At 39.6% G+C, this 23,427-nt stretch overlaps 1 protein-coding gene across 1 annotated transcript in view; it reads right to left on the bottom strand.

The window, feature by feature from the left end:
* Positions 1-6,242: 6,242 nt before the first annotated feature.
* LOC111220764 (cationic amino acid transporter 2-like) overlaps positions 6,243-23,427 on the bottom strand; it is a 36,528-nt gene continuing 19,343 nt past the window's right edge. Inside the window, exon 13 of the mRNA XM_022743986.1 lies at positions 6,243-6,350. Coding sequence (XP_022599707.1) covers positions 6,243-6,350 — 108 coding nt within the window. The remainder of the gene's footprint in view (positions 6,351-23,427) is intronic.

Genomic DNA, 23,427 nt, shown 5'->3' with positions numbered 1-23,427 from the left:
AAACAATAACATTATTTTGCAGTTAAAGGTTCAGCTGATAACTTTTATAACTAAACGTTTTGTCATATTTGCTGAAACTGTCACAGTGCTTGTTATGCCATTTGCAAGGATCCACCATGTCCGAATGAAATCAACACATCAGAGCCAGGAGGAGTTTCTAAAGCAGATTCAAGCATTGAGGTGCACATGAGTATACTCATTACTTTTCAATAATTCCAGAACAAATTTGTAGTAATTATAAACCAAGCAGCAAACTGAAAAATTAAGCCAACACCCAAGTGTCAAAACCTGCAAATCCTCAAATGACCACTAGAGTCTGGCTCCAACAGTGGGTCAATCCCCACAAGCTCTCATGTTAAAATGTCCAACTTTACAGCAGAAATAAACATGTTAACAGCCTGGTACAAAAACAGTTTGCAGTTTTTGGATTACTTTGGGATTAGGGGCGGAGTCAGGCACTACCAAGAAACCTGTGGGAGAAGTCACAGAGGCTACGTCCATCTTTATATATAGTCTATGCTCTAGACCAGATATCTAGATGTTGTTATATTGAAAGTCCATATTGCAACTGTAGTCCATCTTACCCATAAATATTAAAAAGTTAAAAAATAAAAATAATTTGGAAACCACATAACACTGGGTTGTATAATAGTTGGTTAATCTTGTCATACTGTATAATCATAGCAGTAGCACACCACTACACAGTTGACAGAATTAGTCTTCTTTCCACCATCTCTCATCAATGTAGAGCTAATTCTTCCAACCAGAGAAATTGATCATGTATCATATGTAAAATTATCTTACCATGAGGAAGATAACATAGTATAAAATACAGTAAGAATGGAGTTTCAGGGAATTTAAAGGTGTGAAAGTATTTTTTTTTTCCTTGGTAATTGTAAAAGGATTATTGAAATTTTAATTGTAGATTACAGAGAAATTATTACAGCAATACATTGTACTGTACCACCTCTGATGTCCTATATCATCTCAATTGCTCATTGCATAGATTTTATATTAAAAGGAATATCCCTCACTTATTGGCTTTTTAACTGGCTTCCATCCTGATTCTGTGACATGGAAGTTGGCTCCCTGCTCAGTGTGACACCGTCTGTTTTAGCTAATCTGGCTCTGTACTGACACTCTAATGAGAGATTGGGACATCGACACCGGGTTCGGGGTGTGCAATGACTCAGAGAGAAAAATGGCCCATCATGAGAATCATTACTGCTCTCATTTCACCTTTGAGCCAGAGAGTTTAGTTTTTCTCATTAAATGAATGAACATCACTGTATAACCCTGTTCAGAGGTGTTATAAAATCTTATATTTCCCAAAGCTGCTGGAAAAAAAAAAAGACTTGCTGTCAAATTTTGGTCCACTCCAACTCATACTGGAACCAGGAGGGTGATATATCCTAGCCAGGAAGGATTGAGATGAGCAGGACAAAAATAAAGAGGGGGGGGTAGTTGGGGGTGTGTGATAGAAACAGATCGGCGTGCTAATGCTAATTTCCTTGTGTTCTTCTCCGTTGATGGGGGGATAAACAGGAAGCGTTGTGGTAAATTCTGCCTGAAGAGTGTGATTACTGACAGGCCTGACCCCTGTGCTCTCGCCATGTTTTCCCATAACTCACAATTAACGCAGACATTAGAGCATCCCGAGAGGCCCGGCTGGCTTTATTTCCCTCCCCGCCAGAAAGCGGGTAGCGGCACTGAGGCCCCTGGACCCAAGCCCAGTTCTATGATTTAGCTGGAGAGAGAGGAGAGGATGGAGGGAGGTGGTGGTAGAGGGTTACCCTGAGCACACTTTAGCACTTTAGGGGTTTAGGGCTGTTATGGATATGGCTGTGGTAATTACTCAGTGCTTGTTATTGCCCACACTGCCACACCTGCGGCCGGCAAAATGCCGGTACAACGCCGGAAGGCGTCCAACAACATCTGAAGAATGTCAAGGATGGTATCAAGCTGGATTAGCCGGTGTACAGCCAGACATAAACACAAACACTCCTGAAGAAATAATGGTTTTAATTAGGTTGCTTTGTAATCACACAAAACTTAGCAGTCAAAGGCTTTACATTGTTATGTGTTATTTTGGACAGGTGAGTTTTGGCGCAGTCGTTTTATTCGGGAAAATAAATGAGCACCTGTTCTTCGTCGTGTCAAACTCAATCTCACGGCTCGTTAGTGGGGCCCCTGCCCAATAACCCAGCTTTAGCGCCGCTTTGGCTCCTAATTCCCATCTCTGGGCTGTCACACAGTGTCATCGCCACAGTCATTCATGTTTTTATTCATTTCACATTTCATCATTTATTTATCGCCTAGCCAGGCTGGCACACTAACACTAGGACCTCAAACAGGAGGTATGGAGGGGCTGACAGAAGACAACATTATTTCTCTGGAAAACCCAATGACCACTGACAGTGAAGGAAGCAGAAGATGCAAGCTAGCTATTTCAAAAGACTTTTTATTTTAATAAGTAGCATCCCATAACTGTGAGTCCACTCTATGTTGAGTGTAAAAGAGAAATCTGTAAAGACAACTGTCAGATTTTATTCCATGCACACAGTAAAGGAAGTAATATGATGTAATATATGACATATATATATATAATAGTAATATTGATTAGTAGAATAGTGTGGGTATAAACAAGAGTCTAAAGTCAAGCTTGTGAGGCTGGAGCAGCCAATGTTAAGAAAACAACACTGTTTAGATAAAAGCTGAGGTCCCAGATTTGTTTGTGCTGTTTTGCTGATGTTTAGTTCTGATGAAATACAGTTAATGTAATAACTTGCCAGGAGGTGGTGTCAGAATGAAGGTCTCTGTCCTCCCATGTTAATCATGTAGTAATTTATCATGTTGTGACAATGAAAGTGTTAAGAGATGTTTTTGGCAGTTGTTACCATGTTTTTTGAGAAGAGTGGTCATCATGTTAAGTTACTACCAATCCGCAAATGTAATATATGTACATATATTTAATTTCCATTCATGACATAGCACATGTAACAATTATATATGAAACCTATTAGAAACTGGAATCATTTCATATATTAACATATATTTCCAGCCCTTACAAATATGTATGTTTATGTATGTAAGCTTTTATTGTTAACATATGTTACGTACATATATATATCCATCCCAAACCCTGTCAATATATGTTGATATAATAAAAATGAGAAATTAATTAAAAAACGATATATAGCAGCATATAGAATTTTTATATACAGTATATGTTGTTTTAAGAAACTTGCATATATTAAAAAAATATATATAATATATATAAGATTTAATATTATTAACATATATGGATACGCAACATGTTATACCATTAAATAATTAAGCATATAGATATTTGTGATATACGTATGTACATATACAAATACTTTTTAAGTACCTTATGAGTATTTCATATATGTTATAAACTTATTAAACTCTTCATATATGCTGAGGATGTTTATATGTGATAATGTAGGTGATGTATATGGCAACATCACTCTTGATATCGGTAGTATATATCATATATTACATATCTTTACGGGTAGTGAGATTTCACGATATTACAGGAAGTGGTGAGTGAGCAAAGATATGAAAAATTAGAATTTAAAGAATGAATAATATATAATATGGATGCTGGTTTTCATATGTGTTAACTCTGTAAACCTCATCAGTGTTTGCATCAACGTGTACCACTGTTAGCGTCTTAGCTTAAGGTAATTAGCACGAAGCAAAAAGAACAGCTGAGGCTGACGGGAATATCATGAAGCTTTAAGGTATCTGTTCATAAACTAAAGTATTGATGATGGTACTGGATGAAAGGTCAGTCAGTCATAAATGTCTGCACCAAACTGCAAATCCATCCAGCAGTTACTGAGACATTTCACTCTGTCAGGGGATCACAACAGTCAGCAGGATTCATTGTGTGGAGAACATGAATGTCTGTACAAACTGCCATGGCAATCCAGTAGTTGTTGAGACACTTTGCCCGATTGTCTATCTTGCCATCGTTGTGTATGTGTTTGGACTGACTGTGTTCCTGCTGTACCTTTAAATAAAGGTGAACCGTTTGAACTTTTAATCTGTGTCTCAGTGTTTTCTGACCCGTGACACATTTCTTGCCCTGGGTTTTGCCTCTCAGGTTACAAACAGGCTGCTCTACATTATTGGAGAAGGATGGTGAGGCTGACTGCAGCCTGAATATTCAGGGCTGAAAAAGATGTGTCCACTGTTGTTTTTTTGGGTTAGAAAAATCCTTTAATCTATATTTTTAATTACAGTTAATATAATCCTAAAAAGTCAAAAATAAGATTTGTAGTAAAAGTTGTAGTAAACATTATCTATCAGAAAATATTAGGAATTAACTAAGGAAACTATAATATAATTAAGTATGAGTATAGTTACAATACAGAGGTTACCTATAATCTATGTCTGTGCTTATTTGGAAGTTTTACCAAATACTAGTAAACTCAACATCCTTATATATATGATTCAATGAGGTCTGGTCAATAAGAGAAGACACAACATCAGACAAACGATTAATAGGAAATAAGGTAATTCAGAACACATGGCACCAAACTCAGCCCGTAATATTTTCACATAGTTTCAAGCATACAGTACATCTGTATAAACATGTAGTGTTGAATAAATGTATCCTTCACAGTCTTTGCCTGTGTGCAGTGGTTTATATCAGATGTCTGAATGTTGAGAGGGAGGTAAATGCCCTTTACTCCCTCCACCCTCCTTCCTCCCACCTCCCACCCAGGTAACAGAGCTGTCACCCTGGTCTTAACCAGATCTGAAAGCATTAACACCCTCGCCCCGCGTGCTCTGTCCCAGGAGACCTGGGCCGCGGACGACAGCAGCGCCGCCCTCCAACCGCCGCGCCTCCGCCAGCGCTGGCACATGATGATCGGCTCGGCAGGGCTGCGTGGCGCAGGGTTTGCATGCATTGGCAGCCGTGTCCAAAGTCACTCGGCAGGCCTTGGCGAGGAGCCAGTCAGTTGAGCCAAGGCCAATAATAAAAAGACAGCCAGAGAGGAGGGGAGGGAACAAGGGACAGATGAAGAGAGAGAAAAGTAGACCAGCATTTCCTCTTTCATTTAGCTGTCCAACTGTTTTCTCCCTCTTCCTCTAATTGACAGAATAAATGCACCTGCCACTGTGGGGCATCACAGAAATGAGTTGGCTGGAGGAGTGCAACCCAAGGGTCAACTGCATCCCATTTTTCTTTTACTTCCCTAACCCTTCAACTACAGCGTGGTTGTTTTACTCAATAGTGAGTTATAGTGAGTTTGATCTATGCAGTGGTATTCCTGATCTCTTATGGTTTACAAATGTTCTCATTGTCCCTGACAATCAGACGTTTGCTATGTACTCATATGTGGCATGGTATGGTGTAAATTTTATTCATATGGAATGAGCTACACATGGATTAAGAAGGAAACTGACTGCACAAGTGTCTACAACGGTTACTTGAATCATAGAAAATGTTTATCCATTTTTAATCATCACAACCTCAAATATCTTAATGAAGAGTGGCGTTCATCCTCCAGTGGAGTTCACAGACTTGGAGAATCAATGCCGAGGAGCATTGAAGCTGTTGTGGCAGCTCGTCGCGGAACAACACCTTACTAAGACACTTTATGTTGGTTTTACCTTTCACCTGAGACTCGTCCATAAGTGCAAAATGGAAAACTATAAAAAAAAAAAATTAAAAAAAGAAAAGAAAAATAATTCAACAGTAAATTAACCCTAATGTTCAAGTAAATGGATAAAAAAAAAGTGTAAACATTAATATATTGTTTAACAGCAGCGTACTGATGGAGATATGCAGATATCGTACTGGATGGCCGAGGAAGGAAGGACCTCTTGAGTGTTGAGTGGAGCACTTAGTCATTCTGAGTCTCTGGCTAAACATGCTCCTCTGTAACCAGAGCACCGTGGCCCGGGAGGGAGATGATGCCCATGATGGACAGTAGTTTTGACATCCTTTTCTCTGCAACTACACACAGATGGTCCAGCTCCACCCCCAGGACTGAGCTTGTTGAGCCTGTTGGGTCAGCCACCCTCAGTCTTCTGCCCCATCAGAGCACGGTGTAGAAACATTCGCAGCATGGTGGCACAGACTTTGAAGGACCAGAGCTTTTAGAGGAAAAAGAGCTGACTCTGGCCATTCCTGTAGAGAGGGTTCCTGGTCTAGTCCAGTTTGCTGTCCAGGTGTACACCCTACCATCGCCACCATCTCTCCCCTAATGGAAACGGGAGTAGCAGGAGTCCTGGATCTCCACCACCAGCTCTTTGACAGGTGACAGCTGCAGCTCGCACCAGTCCACAAAAGTGTCCACCACACTCTGGTACTCTTAACACAAGGTGCTGGAGAAATCAAAGAGCATGACTCTTTGGCCCACAAGCCCCCCCCCAGCCTGTCCAGGTGGTTGAGGGCACAGTGGAGCAGGTATATGAGGGCTTATATCTCCTCTTCTCCGACAGTCAGACAGAATCTGTGTGTCCTCCTCCTGATTTCTGCAAGGATGTCTATTACTGGTTGCTATGCCAGCCAGTGTCAGCGTGATCAGATGGTTCCTGCTGTAAACAATGCAACTGTGGAGTAGATATGACTAGATAGATAGATAGATAGATAGATAGATAGATAGATAGATAGATAGTTAGATAGATAAAAAAAATGACTTCTCACTCCTGTCACTTTCATTCATTACAATATTTACTTTTTTTAAAAATAAAAAAGATTTTAGTTGTGGCCTGAGACAGAATTTCAGAGGAAGCTGCATGTAAGTGTAAAAAAGAAAGAACAAGGTTTACGTCGTGTGTGCAAGTGTGTGCTTATGCTTTGATTCATGCTGTTGTGTGCATGTGTGTGTTAAGGCGTCTGTGTGTTTGGGGATGGCGGAGGGGAGGGATGGCGGAGGGGAGGGGAGGGTGGGGGTGGACTGGACAGATTCCGACGCATAATTTAAATTTAATTGGACCGGGCCTGACTGGCTAGGGTCAAAATGAAGAGAAAATCAGTCACATTNGGATGGCGGAGGGGAGGGGAGGGTGGGGGTGGACTGGACAGATTCCGACGCATAATTTAAATTTAATTGGACCGGGCCTGACTGGCTAGGGTCAAAATGAAGAGAAAATCAGTCACATTAATCAAGATAAAATTATCAGCTGATTAATCAGTGTTCTAATTATGGTTCCGGCGCTTCTCTTCTTTGTTCTGTTTAAATTAGTCTGCGTCATTGTCTTTTCCATATGGCCAGCATGTCCCCCTTAAAATGCCCAGTGAGCACAAACACACACACACACATACACACACACACACACTAACACATCACCACTAACTGCAGAAATAATTAGTGCATGTTTAAATATGCTCTGTAATGCCTCACTTCGTTCCTCCTGTCCTGCACATTTACAGTATGTTTGTCAGGAACTTTGCTTTCAACCAGTATGTCTCACAAAGAGAATAAAAAAAAATGAACAAACCTGAGTTTAATCTTTACCTAGGTTCAGTGTTGAATGTTAAAATGCACCTTTTCCGAGTCTGTCATGTGCCAACACCATTTCTGAGTCACTTTTCACTTTGCTTTAAGGAGTCTTCATGGAAATGAAAGTAAATCAATGGATGTCAGTGAGGAGTATGGCCATTTAAAAACAGAAACAAAAAGTGGCAGTACTGCCTGATAAATGTTAAATTAATAGCCTCAAGTACCTACAGATGTCGAAAGGAACTGGATTTTGTGCAAAGTAAGATTATAATGTTCCATTTCTGAACAACATGTAGGCTTCTGTATAAGTTTAAGACAGAAATACTGAAGGAAAGCAGCTGTTTTTTTCCTCTCTCAGATTTCCGTCTGAGCTGTCTGAAAGCTGTCGATGGTTGCAACGGGATCCAGAGTATCTTCATGTAATCGTGTCTCTGTAGACTACACTCACAGAAGTCCCTCTGATTCCGCACAAGGGCAGCTAGCTTGTCCATCTTGTTGTCCAGTGATCTTACATTGCTCATGAGGACAGAGGGCAGATCAGACTTACATCGCCTCTTGTCCATCAGTCTCTCTTGTCTGGACCCAGCTCTCTTCCCTTGTAGCTGCATTCCTCCTCTGCATCCTCAGTGTGTCCTTCTGATTCCTGCAGTGATTTCCATTACTCGTTACTGGTCCCTGCTGTAAATAATGCAACCATAGAGTTACTGCGCAATGGTACCATAGTTAAATCATAGCATTCAAAAGAATAGCTGAATGAAAGCGCCAGATACAAGTTAAAAGATTTCCTTCATAAAATAGCTTATTGAAGTTTTACATTTGGTACATCCACAAATGAAAGAAGTCGGGAACTACCAGGACTCTTCCTCTTAGCCGCTCGGCTAAACTGAACAATCAGGGGAGAAGGGCATTTGAAAGAGAGGTGACCAGGAACCTGGTGGTTACTGTGGCTGAGCTTCAGAGATCCTGTGTGGAGATGGAGAAACTTCCAGAAGGAAGGAGGAGAAGTATTGAATTTTTGGAGTGGGTCAGTATTGGTAGGCTACATTATTACAGTTGCTGTAATAACCCTACCCCTACCTAACCCTTGTCTTATAAGCCTATACCTGACGTTGACCCTTGTACTTGTGTTACTCAGAATCTCACTTTGTCTCATCCTTGATCAAACTCCAAATACCTTTTTGTGACTGTGGTGAACCTCTGTGCTTCTGTATGATGGCCTTAATCAGGCTTTTGGATGGTTGCAGAGGGTTAATCTTAAGAATTTGTTTAAGCTTAGAGGCAGTTGTGTCTCCAGCTCTTGGTCGATACCAATTCCTGCATTCACCCTGGCTTTGAGCTGCCCTCTCTACAGCTATGGACCTGAGAAGGGGTGGGCTCTTCTAGCTGACCTCTAGCACAACAAGCTTTTCAAAATACAACACATCGGTAAAGATTAAACCAGTGGTTTCCAACTTCTGACGTCTTGTAAAAAGCAGTGTCGCCTGAGTCACATCTAATGCCAGTGAGCAGTTAGCAGCTCCACAAAATGATGATTTTTCCCCGTTTAAAACAGCTGGAAAGCGTTTGTACTTTGTACATGGTAGGTCAAGGATCTCATCATCTAAGATTTCTTGCAGTTTACTCTATCTTTAGCTCTTAGCTTGTGAAGCTCTTCCTGCCATGCTACCAGCGCTATCATGTGCTAACCATCAGTGAATGTGAACAGGGATGGAATAAGTTAGTGAATAAAACATGTTCTGTTGCTACAGGGGCTCCACATTAGGTAGGGCAAAGTGGTGATTAGTAGACCTATCAGAATTTGCACAGCAATTCCCATCACCACTTTCTCCATCGTTTCAGTGTTACTCTCTCTTTTTTTTACTCTCTATCTCTTTCCTCCATTTAAATCCTGCCTTTGTTTTCTCTTCTTTTCTTTATCATCTGCCCTTTATCTACTGAGTAATGTATTGTAGTTTTTTTTTTCTTCGTGCTGCTATATTTCCACAGAAGTTTACAGGGTCCATGAATCTCAGCAATAAGTCTTGTGTAGCTTTGTCATCTTTTAATTTTCTTGATCATATTCATTTGAAATTGAAAGTTAAACTGTGATTTGTGTGGATATAAAAGGAAACAAGAAAATTGTGCTGTGGAATTGAGTTCAATCAATGACGTCATAAATGAGCCTAACATTTTCCTTTTTGAATGTTTTTTTTTCTCCCCCACACAGGACATATAGTTATCTATAGGTTCAGTCACACAGTAATTAAAAGATTAATTAATCAATTATTTCAGAGCAAATCAATTCATTTAACAAAATCACCAGGATAAGGGAAGTAAATCTGAGCCTTCGCTTCAAATTCAACTTTGGCTCGCAAGATTGCACCATTAAACAAGATGCAGTCTATTATCCAAAGTGCTGCTCTAAAAAAGAGGCATGGTTATCAGAAATGACAAGTAAATGCAACAAAAATGTGTCTTGGATGAAGTGTCTGTTTGAAGATGGATGTACTTTAGCCTAAAACTGCAGATTTGATTGTGTGAGGATCAAAATGCTATGTATAGATAATATAGTATTACATTTAGGTTTAATTAACCTTGAAACATTGGACTCAGACAGTAATGAAGCATTCATGATAGTTTGGTTTTTCAGGCAATCTCATTTTACAAAAGGGGAATTTTAATAATAATAATAATGATTTCGATTTTTAAAGGGTACCCAAGGCGGCTTTACGGAGTAAGAAGACACAAAGTAAATGAATAAAACAAATAAATATAGACAAGACAAGACAGAATAAGAATGGCAATGATTTTACATATTAAAGTCTGTTTATAGGTGTTGGAGAATACTACTGCACATACAAAGTTGTATAAAGCCTCCAGAGGGAGCTCTGCGAAAATAAGGGATGGTACTTGAGTCTGATGACTACAAGTTTGAAAATGAAAGAAATCTGAGGGTGTGAAGTTAGAAAGATCTGAGTAGCCCACTCCTTATCGCTGCTTGACACTCCAGGCAACATTAGCCACTACTAGCATAACACACTCGAAATCTCTGACAGAACTGTTAGTGGTTGAGTTGTATTGTGGGTCAAGGAGGGGCCAGGTTTTGCCGAGGAAGTAGAATGCATGCAGTGAAAAACACATCTCTGGTTCTGCTTTTTAAACTGTCCAACGATGTTACAGGAGTACAATGCTAAATCGGTGGAGTAGTACTTTAAATGCCAAGTCACATATAACGAAAATCTGTTTCCTATTCATAATTATGACTTGTATGTTGATGTAAACTCATGTATCACGTGAATAAGTCATTAGTTTGCCAGCTAAACAAAAAAGTCACTACATCTTCAAGCTTCTGGAGCCACTTACAGATGAACTTAGCTGGTCCACTTTCTTGTGTGAATAGGCCTTAATGCTGTATGCAGATGCTGTATGATACTAGCCCAATATACCCTTACTGTGACTTGAGGTCCCAATGTGAGGCCCTTAAGGTTTGCATGGGTTTAGGTTGTCCAATTTTGGTTTATTGGTTTGCAATAGTAGTCCAGAAAGCCATCATATGCTGTATTGTAATCTTTGGTGAAGTAAAATTACATTAAATTTACATTAAAAAATCAACAAAAAAACAGAACAGACAGTTTCCAAAACAGACAACCATAAGAGTCATTTGAAACAGGATATCCAGGTAATAAGAAATCCATTTTATTTATTTTACCCTAAATTCTGTGTTAGATTGTTCCACTTTTATAAACACATTAACATATATACATCCTTTGAGTTGTGACATAGGCAATAGACTGAAACACTGCAGCTTGGGTTTTATTGAGTTGTCAGTGTGTCGGAGTTGAATCAGACCACTCACACCAGCGCTGGCGACCAAACCTCTCTGCATATGTAATTAGCTGTAGAAGTACAAGTGTTTCATGAATATTCATGATCTTTTTAATTAGGCGGGTCTCTTCACAGCTAGCCGCCACAAAAAGTTACCTCGTCGTCACACACACTGTGTCTGTCTGCGTGTGTGACAGCATTTCTCTCCATGTGTGTGCCTGGATGTCTTCTCAGTGCTCAAGTGCTCAAATGGGGGAAGGGGTTTGTAGAGGAAAAAATGGTGGAGAGAAGGGTGAAATGAGATAGCAAGAAAAATAAAAGAAAGGTGTCTATTTATCTATTTATCTATCTATCTATCTATCTATCTATCTATCTATCTATCTATCTGTCTGTCTGTCTGTCTGTCTGTCTGTCTGTCTGTCTAGTGAAAACGAATAAGTAACACTATTCCTGACCTACAAAAAATATTTGTGACACATTTTGCAACTGGGATTTTTCTGAGGTCTTTCAGCAAAGATTGACTGAACGTGGTGCAAGGCGACACAATGCTCACCCCAATCACTTTTCAATCGGATGGAAGCAATTTGCTTTGTAGGACAATATGGGAATTCAGGTGATGCAGGACTGTACAGCGATGCAAAAATTTGCATAAGATTGAAAATGAGGATGTATTTTGGTGACAGACTGTATTGATTTGACAAAAAATACAAGAAAAGCGACGTAGAAGTGTGACAGGAAGTTTAGTATTTACCTGAGGAATGTCTGTGGAGGAGAAGATCTTGATTGTTGCTGAGATCCACCTTTTGAATGTTCCTTGCTGGTAAGATCAGTGGTTCTCAGTCTTTTGGAGCAGGAAATGGAAAATAAGCTGAATGGAAAAGTTAATCAAAAAAACCCACCCAAAGACCCACTGGCTAAGGCAACCTGTACATACAAAGTCACATTAATTGGGAACAGTGGCAGAGGCGATGATGTGCAATTTGTTTGCTTCCAGTGGGTCTTCACCATAATGTGTGAATTAATGTAACGTTGCCAGGCAACCAGAGGGGACAGAGTGTTCTTTCAGAATGTAACTGGATGCTTTTTAGCCTAGCTTAGCATAAAGACTGGAGGAAACAGCTAGCTTAGCTTTTGCCACACCCAATGTCTACTAAAGCTACTTTATTGTTGTATCTCATTTGTTTTAATTGTACAGACCTGTAAAAATGACCAACAGCTCCTCCAACCTGAACAACCACACAGGTCGTTTGTTCTAACCCTCTCACACGACCCATAGGAGTGTCTCCTGAATTAGCGCCCCTACAGCAGCAGGCATACCGGAACTTGGTTGTCATGGTGACAATAATAAAGACACGGACTGTACTAACAGTGGCAAACCTACTTTTGTTGCCGTGGTTACTATAATAACAGTCTTGGCTCGGTTAGGTTTCGGAAAAGATTATGATTTGGGTTACAATAAGTACTTTCTCAATATTAGACAATCTTTGTTGTCATGGTTACAATAATAACAACATGGTTAACTTTGTTGAACGGTCATGGATAATAGAAACAACATAAACTGCTACTTTCACGTGGGAATGGAACAGCGCTCTCCTGTGTCATATTCATCCATCCACCACAACCTCCTCCTGACGTGGACTTTGTCTCTCTTTATACTACGTCACCGCACTTTTCCCTTTGTTCCTGTCCGCATTACTACGGCCACTAGATGTTGCCTAGCAACAAAACATAACTATGGGTCATAATAACCTGCTACAAAGATGACCTATGAGCTTGTTTTTTACAGGACAGTCTCAAAATGACAGTTGGTGACAATAGAATTGTACAGAATTGAATTGTGAAAATGGGAAACTGTGGTTTTAGAGGTGGTTATGTCCTGAAACTATTTCTTGACATGAATCTGTCCCTCCAGGACTTCTGTGTTTCATCTCCGGTTATAGTGTCGGCATTGGTTGCCAGAAAGTACTGGTTTTAATAAAGGTCTTTGCACATTCCTCATGGTAACAAACCTGGCAACCTCAGACTCTAGGAATCTGCGCACAGTCACTACGCCTGGCTGTTGTTCCAACACATAACTCTCTCTAAGGCAACAATTTGTGTTTTTACACATCTGGAAAGGTCAGGCTAGCTGTCTTTAAGCTAAGCTAACGTAAGTTTATGTGCGGCTCCAGCTTTGTATTAGACACACAGACATTAGACTGGTATCGATGTTCTTGTATCTCCCAAGTTTTGAACGGTTTCTTTCATAATGAATCCTGTTAATGTGCCCTTGAGCAAAGCAGCTGACCCCTAACACTGCAGCAGCTACAAGTAGAGGACTGTAATTGAAAATCTGCCAAGTGAAAAATGTCCAACATAATGCTTAAAGAGTTAAGGTTAGCTTATTTACTAAAGTGGCCGGTTGAGAAGATGAATACTGAATCCAGCAGGCTGATGGTAGCTTCCTGTAGCAGCAGCCAAGCTATCATCACATTAAATGTCCAGAGGCTGACATGTTTATGACTGTCACATGTAAGAAGTGCTATTAGATATTAACATTCAATCTCATAAGTGAACCATAGTGGTAGGAATGATATCAGCATAGTGTTTGGAAAAGTGACTTTTTATAGGCGGCATTGGAGACGTATAAAACATGTTGAGTGACACTTGTGTCCAAAGAGTGGTGGAGGTTTATTAAGAATTTGTTGTCTCTACATCAAAACAAAGCAGCTGGATTTATGGAGCCTTAAATTATATTAATGTGTCTCTGAGCATGACTTTTGTATGGAAATCTGCTCCAGCATCTCAAGATATTACGATTCATATTAAGATTCAATAATTTTAGAATACCTGCAACCATATTGAAGATGTTTTATTGATGGAGATTCATTTACAATACAGCTCAGTCAGGCTCCGCTGGCTAGTGATCATCATTTGAATGGGTCACTTTCTTTTACTCTTCAATGTGCAATATGATTAGAACTGGGAAGAGTCTTATTTTTGCTGGTCTACCTGGATCAGACACTCAGACTGGTGTGTGTCTCAGGTTCTGCATTCAAATATTCACAAGTCTGACACTCCACCTGCACAAGGTGACATTTTTATTTCTCAGTCTCTCATTCCTCTGCAATTAAAACATAAAAAAAGCACAAACACACAGTGACAGGCCTCCTCAGTCTGTGGCCCAGAGAAGTGACAGAGAGTCAGCCCAAATGCAGGACAAGAGCGATCTCTTCTGGACAACCGACGTCAATACAACCAACAGGAGAAGGAGAAGTGGGCCACAGGGAGGACGTAGAGTGAGACCACAACTAACTGAAATCTCAGTAAATAAAAAACGATATTGTATTTTACATAAAAATAGATTTATATGTCTTTAAATGCACTTGGTTGGATACAGTGTGATTGAATGTTAAACACAGGACACTTAATTCTAATCAGACTTGAGGAAACAGACCCACCAGGATCCACTGATTTATTTATTTTAATTCAAGTATTTGAAACATATTTGTAAATATTTCTGCTTATTTAGTTTTTTAAAATGTATTCTCAATTGGATGAAAACTCAAAACAGAAATATTCTGGAAACATTTGGATTTGGATTTTCCTGAGGTTTTACAGTAAAGACCAACGGAGTATGACGTGTCATGCCCAAATGATCCATTATCATGGAAAAGAGCGAGAAAGACTTGGAAATATTTGTCAAAAACATAAATAGACAGAAAACAAAAAGACAGAGATGGAGGATGAGAAAGGAAACATGTTTCAACTCCACTTCCTGAAATGATATTTTCCTGACATAGAGCTGTGCAAATAATTATTATTTCTGAGTGACAACAAAGTGGGAGTGTCACCAATGCAATTGACTTTGACAAAGGATGCCACCTGTCTTCTTCCAGCTGTCAGTGTTACTTTCGAGACCACAATGTTTCCTGAACAGTTTCCCAAATCCAACCCAACCTTCACCTTCGTGGTGGCAGATCACATGGTTATAGCAATCGTTTCTGTAATCATATGTTGTAATTATTTGCAAAGGAGCGGACTTGAGTCATGAACCTGACGTGTTTAAACTCAGCTTGACAAAAAAAAAAAGACTTGGGCCTGTTTTCGTGGCAGTGCAATGACCAGCGTAAGCCAAGCTCAGACAGTTTGGGTTTCCTGATTTTGAAATTAGCTTTGGTTGGATGCTATGTGATTGAAATTGCGGTATTTTGGTGCCAAGCGCACGGTGCACGGTGCACAGGTTATAGGAGAGGCACAATTAGGTGGGAGGTCTATTCAAATGAAGCTGGTTGTTGGTATTGTGGGGGACATGTTTCTTAGATGTGGTGCTGGGAATAGACCCTCTCCAATACATTAAATCCTTTCAGATGTGAAGACTGTCGAGGCTGACAAAAAACTAACACAGGTTAACCATTCTTCAGTGAGAGCTGCAGGTGAGATTTGAACTGCTAACGTTAGCCTCAAGAGCTAGAATGTTTATCGTTGCCAGGCAACACATATACCGCTGTAGACTTGTCTCTACAGAGATATAATCATAATCTAGGTTTAACTCCTAAATATCAAGCATGCTTGATATTATTGGTGCAGCCCCAGTGAATTCCCCCAGTTCATGAGGCTTAATGACTGTAATGATTGTGAACCCGTCACATTATACATGTGTATATACAACAACAATAATGTCAAGCCTCTGGTCTAAAATACCCATTTCAACCTTCTACTGTATGAATCACATTCGTATCCAACAATTTTGCTTCAGTGATTTATAATTAGTGGCAGCATTCAATGATAATGCAGGTAGTATGTTACACTCATGATGTGTAAGCTTTCCAGGTTCATGTCTCTACAAACAGCATTGCATCATTCAACTATACGACATCTGATGGCTGTGTGTTTTAAATGAAGGTACTGTTGCTGTATTACTTCACTAACACCTCACTACCTCTTCTGAAGTCAGGTTACCGCCCCCTTCCACCCCCCCATCTTTATGCTGTCTAATCATCTGGCCTCATTAGGCCCCGGCTCCTCCATTAGGGGCCCGTGGCTTGGCACAAAATGGCCGCCCTCAGGCCCTCCCGCTGCCTGGGGAGGAGCTGCGAAGCAGCAAAACTGCCTTGTGATGCCTCCACCACCCCGGCAGATCTATCCATCACCTCACCGTTTATCACACTCATCCACTGGCATACCTATCCATCAGAGCCTAATGCGTCAATGCCTGCTGGAAAAGCCAGCAGCTCCTGTGGTAAATAAAGAAGGAACACAGCAGGACCACAGAGGAGGAGGGAGGGAGGGAGAGACGAGGTGGTGGGGAGGAGAGGAAAAAGAGGACAGAACAAGGTATGGGAGAATGAACGAACTAAAACGGAGAAAGAAGAAAGAGTGTTAAGGAGGAGAGACAGAGGAGGATGACAAATAAGGGAGGTGAAGGGGGGGTGAGGATGATGAAGAGGAAATGGTAAAGTAAGAGAAAGAGAGCAGGAGGAAAGGAAAGAGGAAAGGAAAGAGGAAAGGAGCAAAACGTATGGAGCCAGAGACAAGCAAAGGAGGAAGAAAACGATCAGCACCAGAGAAACAACAGTATTCATCATTTGTTCAAAAACTCAAAATGACAAATGTCAAATCCTGACAAGTGACCTCTGGTGGTTGAGCACTGACTGTTGTTTCCCAGAAGCAAAGATAGAAGAGTAGGTAGTACTTTGACACCACACACCATGGTTCACATCCTGTGTGCTACCAACGGTCAACATTGTTTTTCTTTTTAACATGATCTTTCCCCGAACATAACCAAATAATTTAAGTTGCCTAAACATTATAAAATGTTATATATCTGTGCCTTTATTTGTCAAGCGACTCGGAGTTTTCATGTACAGTGGGCTTATCTTTGATGGTGTAAACAGGAAGCAGACTGCGTGCTCTGCAGTTGGTTAGCTGCATAACATGCTACAAACGAGGAACGAAGGCAGCTGTAATGTTATAAAATGCAGAATTTAACAGCACAACAGCTGCTAGCAAAGACAACGTCTTATAATTCATTACATGTTGCCTTTGTGGCAAATAGGATATGTATTTAATCGTCCACTCATTTAATATGTTGCTCTTTAAATGTGTTATTTTATATCTATAGGCTACATGTATATATATTTCATTTTTAAAGATCCCATTCATTTATTTTACATTTATTCTTACAGGTGGGTAAAACTGGGTAAAAACGGTCATATGGTCATAAGTGTTGTCTGTTTTGTGTATTGTTATGTATTTTAGATTATTCTGTATACATGTTAAATGTCTAACTGTCAGCGTTAGCTTAATGTTTCAAATGGAGGCGAGCGGTTGTTGTCAGGTGACGTCCGTCGGGATAGTTGGGGGGGGGGGCAGGGTGTCCTGCTCCGCTGGTAGATGTGTGTGTGTGTACAAGTTAATGTTACAGTGTTTTGTGGTTTATATTTTGTGTATTTGATTATTCTAATCGCAACAATTTTAATCATTGTTTAGCTAACTTGTCGTAGTTTCTGTTGACGTTTCTAAACAGTTAGAGCTGGAGCCACAGCTGATTAACTGCGATTACAGCGCAACAGTTTACCACAGTTTACAACAGTTTACCACTGCTAAGCAACCAGAGAGCGCACAGTCTGCAGTGCTGTAGAAAGAGGAAGAGGGAGATTTTCTTGTGGAAACATTGTAAATGTGATTGTTTTGGGATTTAATGTTTAAAGGAGAATAAGTTAATTGTTTATATTGGGACAGATCATAAGTAGGTGGTAAAATGATTTAGAATTAACATTGTAAATACCTTTTTATGTAGAATTCATTATTATAAGCTTACCCTTTTTTTATATAATGGAATATTTCTGCTTATTGGGATTAGCCTTAATTGTAAATGGAAATATCTAGTGAATAGTATTATTGTATTTTGGAAATAGTGGGACTTATATTAGTGTGATTTTAATTTTGTAATGTTGTTTTACACTGTGATTTATATTGATGCATCTGATTTAGTTGGCAGTTAACATCCTTACAGTAAAGCCACTGAAGTCCAGTTCACTCAAATTGTCTTTTTATTTATTCTTACAGAATAACAACCTATTTTTAAAGTATGTCACCCCTGGAGTCTGCTTGAACTCTAAGACATATCACGGAGCGAACATGGGCGTCTTCGTCATTGTTTGGAAAGGTTTCTGTTTCGGTCCAGTCAGACTGCAAATGAGGTCAGCAAAAGTCTCCGTTTTAGGGGGTTGAAATGTTCAGAAAAGTGTAGATGTGACCAAACACCGCAGAGTGAAGCGGCAGGATATTCAGACTCAAAGCAGAAACAGGACTGTGAACACAGTTCATGTCAGCAGAGAGAACGGTTAAATACAGTATGTACATAACTGGTTAATGGAAAGTAATAGCAATGGACACTCTGAGAACATTAAAATGAAAATTGAAAAGCTGTTTGACATAAAACATATAACTGTGTTATTGTTCACCTATTAATTTACAGACTTACTGGTTAGGTGACAAATGTTAGAAAAAGGCATTTACTGCCACCAAGTGCGAAATCACTCAGACCTTAGAGGTTAACGTGGGAACACACTGCCTGCTTCCAAGAAGCACGTGTTTTCACACCGGCTGCATCACTGCATAGACTTTACAGGTTACTGAAGTGTTGAATATCTTTTTATTATGAATTAATTTTTTATTTTTGACAGAAAACTTCACTGAAATGTTGCTGTCTCCACATGCAGCTGCTAAAATGGTTAAAAACTACGTTTATATTTTTTCTTGTCTGTATCATATTTAGATTCAGCCTAGACATTGAAATTATAGTGAAAGGTGTCAGTAATGTAATGTTGCCTGTATGATGTCAATGTGACTATCGACAGGTCTTTTCTCTATTTCTACGGTGGCTGATGAGGGCTAACGGCCCAAAACACTTCCATTAGGAGAGACGAGCTTCAAATTCTGAAACGATCAAGATTCAAAAACAAATACGAAAATACATAAGTAATACAAGAACGGAAACGTGCTGCCAATGAAAAAGCGTGCTGCACGAAAACAGAACAAACGCATGAACAGCAAACGCTGCAAATACAGTAACGATGCAACAACAAAAACACATAAACCTCAAAACAGATGCAACAGGAAAAAACACTGCATATCCAGGCCAGGCCTCTACAGGGAGCTCTAAGTGAAACACCTCTAAACTGTATATGAGCTACCGCTAACGCATGCTACATCTGTTGTTCTTTGACAATATTGGAAAAACTACGGTCATATCTAAAAGTGAACACAAACCTTTTAATCATCTTTTTCTGTCGCCTCTTCTTTTCTTCCCTCATATTCCCTCTCGTTTGGTCAAAGGTCCAAAGTTTATGCTCGATGAGTTCCACTTCTTTGTTCTTGTATTTGGTTTGTTTTTTGTATTTTTGTACTTTTGTTGTTGAATCGGCATCGTTCTGAATTTGCTGCTCGTTTCTCTACATGTAAGTGTTTTTGGCCGGTGCAGTGTGTTTGCCCTTGTGGGCCACCATATTAAATGGTTAAATATGGTTAAATATATTTATATTTTTTCATGTCTGTGTCATATTCAGATTCATCCTAGACTTTGAAAGTATAGTGGAAGGTGTCAGTGTGGGAGCGTGTCTATTTTCCCACAGCCCTATGTTCCCCTTTTATACCCTTTCAGAACGCTTTGCATCTACGTTCCACAGCGTCTTCACATTTATCCACCTCGGCGATCGTTTTTGTAAAGCATCGTTTTCAGTTTTGGAATTCACCGTTCTAATGTGGACGGAAGGGCTAACCGGATAAATATTTCCCGGGTTAGTGTGGACATGGGCTTATGGGAACATATAAGACTGTGGGAAAATAGGGCCTAATTTTCAAAACATTCTTAGAAATGTGGGAACATCGGGCTGTGGGAACATAGGGCTGACCCCGTCAGTGTTACGTAATGTTGCTGGTATGATGTCAGTATAATATCAACAGGTTGTTTCTCTGTATGTTTCTGCTGGGAGATGTGTGTCACACGTGAAAAAATAGGCGAGACACCAAATCTCAAGATCACGTATCGTAGCGGCGTGTGTCATGCAGGCAGTGTGTCCGCTCTAACATGTTAACATGGCCGCTGAAATCAAAACCAAGATGTTCTGGATGCAATGCATCCAGTGTGTTGATGGTGTAATGCATCTGGTTGTGTATGGATGTAAATCATTGCCATAATAATTATAAAACATATCAGGAACAGCAGAACAAATTGTGATGTTTAATCATGACTGAACGTTGTTTTTATCTCATCTCAATTCTACAGTCATGTTTCTGATTATGTGACATGTTGCATGGCCGTGAACAACCTGCCTCTGTAAGCACCTGGTGATAACCAGGTTCTTGGTGCTCACCTCAAACTCGCACCTAATCAGTCTGCCTTCTTTCTCCATTGTCTCTTTTTATTGGAAAGAACACATGCAGAGTATCTCCTTCACTACACATAGAAGCATTGACTGGCATACATGGATGACAATATTTTTATTTTTTTTTTTTTTTTTTTTTTTGGGGGGGGGGGGGGGGTGGTCATTGAGGGGCGTGTCCCCTAGACCACCGTGGAAACGCACATGACTGCAACCACAACAGCACGTGTGTGTGTTTACATATGTACATACACATACATACATACATCCAGACACACGTTACACCCACATACACATACTGTACATATACACATATCTATACACATTCATATTGAAGTATACCTTAAACAAGAAAATAAACAACACAAACAAAAAAACATTGACCCTGTTGTCAATAACGATGATATCATATGTCCATGTACCTACTGTATATCTTTAGGAGCTCAGTGCCAGAAATTATCCAAGTTCATTAGTGATCACATTTAGAAGGGTTGTCTAAGCAAGAAAATAATGGGAACCATAGGTTTTAGGTCATAGGTTTTTCTCAAGTTAATCTCTCTTAAGTAAAAACTTCAGCTATTTGGTCCAGGAACATCTTAAAAGGTGGAGGCGATTTATTTTTACAAACTAGAAATATGCATTTCTTAGCAAAGTATGTTATAGTAATTAATATTCTGCATTGTTTTGATCTATTTGAAAACCAGGCATATAGTTTAATAAATAGCAACAAAGGTTTAATTTATATTCAAATTATTTCCAAAACTGATGTAGTGAAGAAGTGAATTAAGTGCCAGAAACTTTTTAACAGATTGCATTGCCAAAAGAGATGCATAAATGTTCCTTCTCTTGTCTAACAGCTGCATCTTTATAGGAGTGAGGCAGAACTCAAAATTTGCTTCCTTAATTTTGTTACTTGTAAATGAGAAGTGAATTCTTTCACTAATGTTTATCCAAGACCATTGGTAGAGCTTTATCCTAAATCTTTAATAGCTGTTGCAAAGATGAATGACCTTCTCCAGACAGAATATCATGAAATTCTCCAATTTGACCTTTGATTGTAATGGAGGACTTTATATATCCCCTGCTTCATATAAGTGAACGGACAATGTTTTGAATATGCAGATATTTTTTTAAAAATGTGTTAGTTATGCCGTATTCAGTTCTAGATTGATGAATGATTTTAATAGGATGTTTATCATGAAACAAATGTTTGAATTGTTTTGTTGATGTTTAAATTTGTCCGTTTGCATATGATTGATGTTAAGTGATTGTTCAAGTCTGGATTTTGATGGACAGGAGAGTGGATGTTAGTAGACTACAATTAGTGAATCCAATCTTCTTAATCCATTCGCTCCGGGCTAAAAGTGTGATGAATACAGTGAAAGAACGCTCCATCATGGTTCTTATTGTATTCAAGTTTATAAATATAAGAGAATCCAAAGGTAACGGACCCATCTGGAGTCCTGTCTCCCCAGTGACCATGATACTGGATGTCTTACTTGGCCTGACCACAAGTAATATTGGATGTTAGGGAGATCAAGACCCCCCCTTATCTGGCATTGCAATTATTTCAGTGAAACATCACAAAGGTCATGGTTGAGTCCAAACTGTAGCTTCTGGTCACATCAACTACCTTTATGGCATCACCTGAAGTTTAGTTACAGTTAAAGGTAACATTAACCGCAGGTTGACAAAAGAAAACTATGTTAAAAGCTTCAACGGCTCATGTGAAGGTGGTGTTGTGTATTTAAAAGATCCTTGTCCCCATTAGCTTCCATGTTAACCCAAACGAACCACAAGGCAACTAGGTGGGGTTTTTTTTCAAGAATCAAAGTCTCTTCATTAGCAAGGTTCGGTGCACAGCAGAGCAACAAGGCAGACTGATACACGGGAGAAGACAGAGGTGAGGTCAATAACTGCGCCGAGGTCATTCACAAATTAACTAGCAGCACTAAGGCTGGAACTCCTGACACAGAGGATGAAGACGAACTGGCACCAGGGGAGGGGAGAACAGGAGTTTGTGATACCAAAATTAAACATGACCGACGATGAAAACATGACCTAAGAAGCAGAGCTGGACATGACAAAATGCAGATTCAAACTCAAGTGATGTTAATAACAAAAAATGGATGTTGTCATTTTTGTTCCTCGTCTGTTTAAGATATGGTTTGTTTTATATAGAAAAGTTGTATTTCCTTTACAGCTAGATGCCAACTCACAGTGACAAACGATTTCAAAATGCTGTTGCTTATTCTCTGAGAACATGCACAACAGAAACAAATACAGCGGTGTACTCTGGTTCACACGAATGATATTAATGTCCCAATCTCAGCCAAGGCCTTGAGGATAAGGAGCTCTCCAGTGAAGTAACACACACTCAAGGAGCCATACTCCTTTTGCATGTGCGAGCACACGCACTGTGGGTCTTTAATATGCTTAGATGATGGCACCTATTATGAAATGAAATGACATTATTCCTTAGAAAGACTGTAATATTACCATTGATTTGAATTAAAATACATATAGAGAAAGATTTAACCAAAAGACAAGATAACAATAATATACCCTTCAGTTTAGGGGTCAAAGGACTTGTCCAATCAATTTCTTGCCATTTATAGAACAACAATATCTCCTTTTCACAGTCCTCTTCAGAGATAATCTTGCCACACAGCTGGGTCAGGTTTGATATCTGCATTCCTTTAAATGTATTCGCTCTCATGAGTTCAGTGTCACAAGCACAAAATGCACATTGCAGGCTTAATGTCTCA

The sequence above is a fragment of the Seriola dumerili genome, unplaced genomic scaffold, assembly GCF_002260705.1.
Source record: "Seriola dumerili isolate Sdu_G_001 unplaced genomic scaffold, Sdu_1.0 BDQW01000073.1, whole genome shotgun sequence".
NCBI lineage: Eukaryota > Metazoa > Chordata > Actinopteri > Carangiformes > Carangidae > Seriola > Seriola dumerili.
Note: the sequence above shows the minus strand (reverse complement) of the source record. Positions and strands in the feature narration are given on the sequence as shown.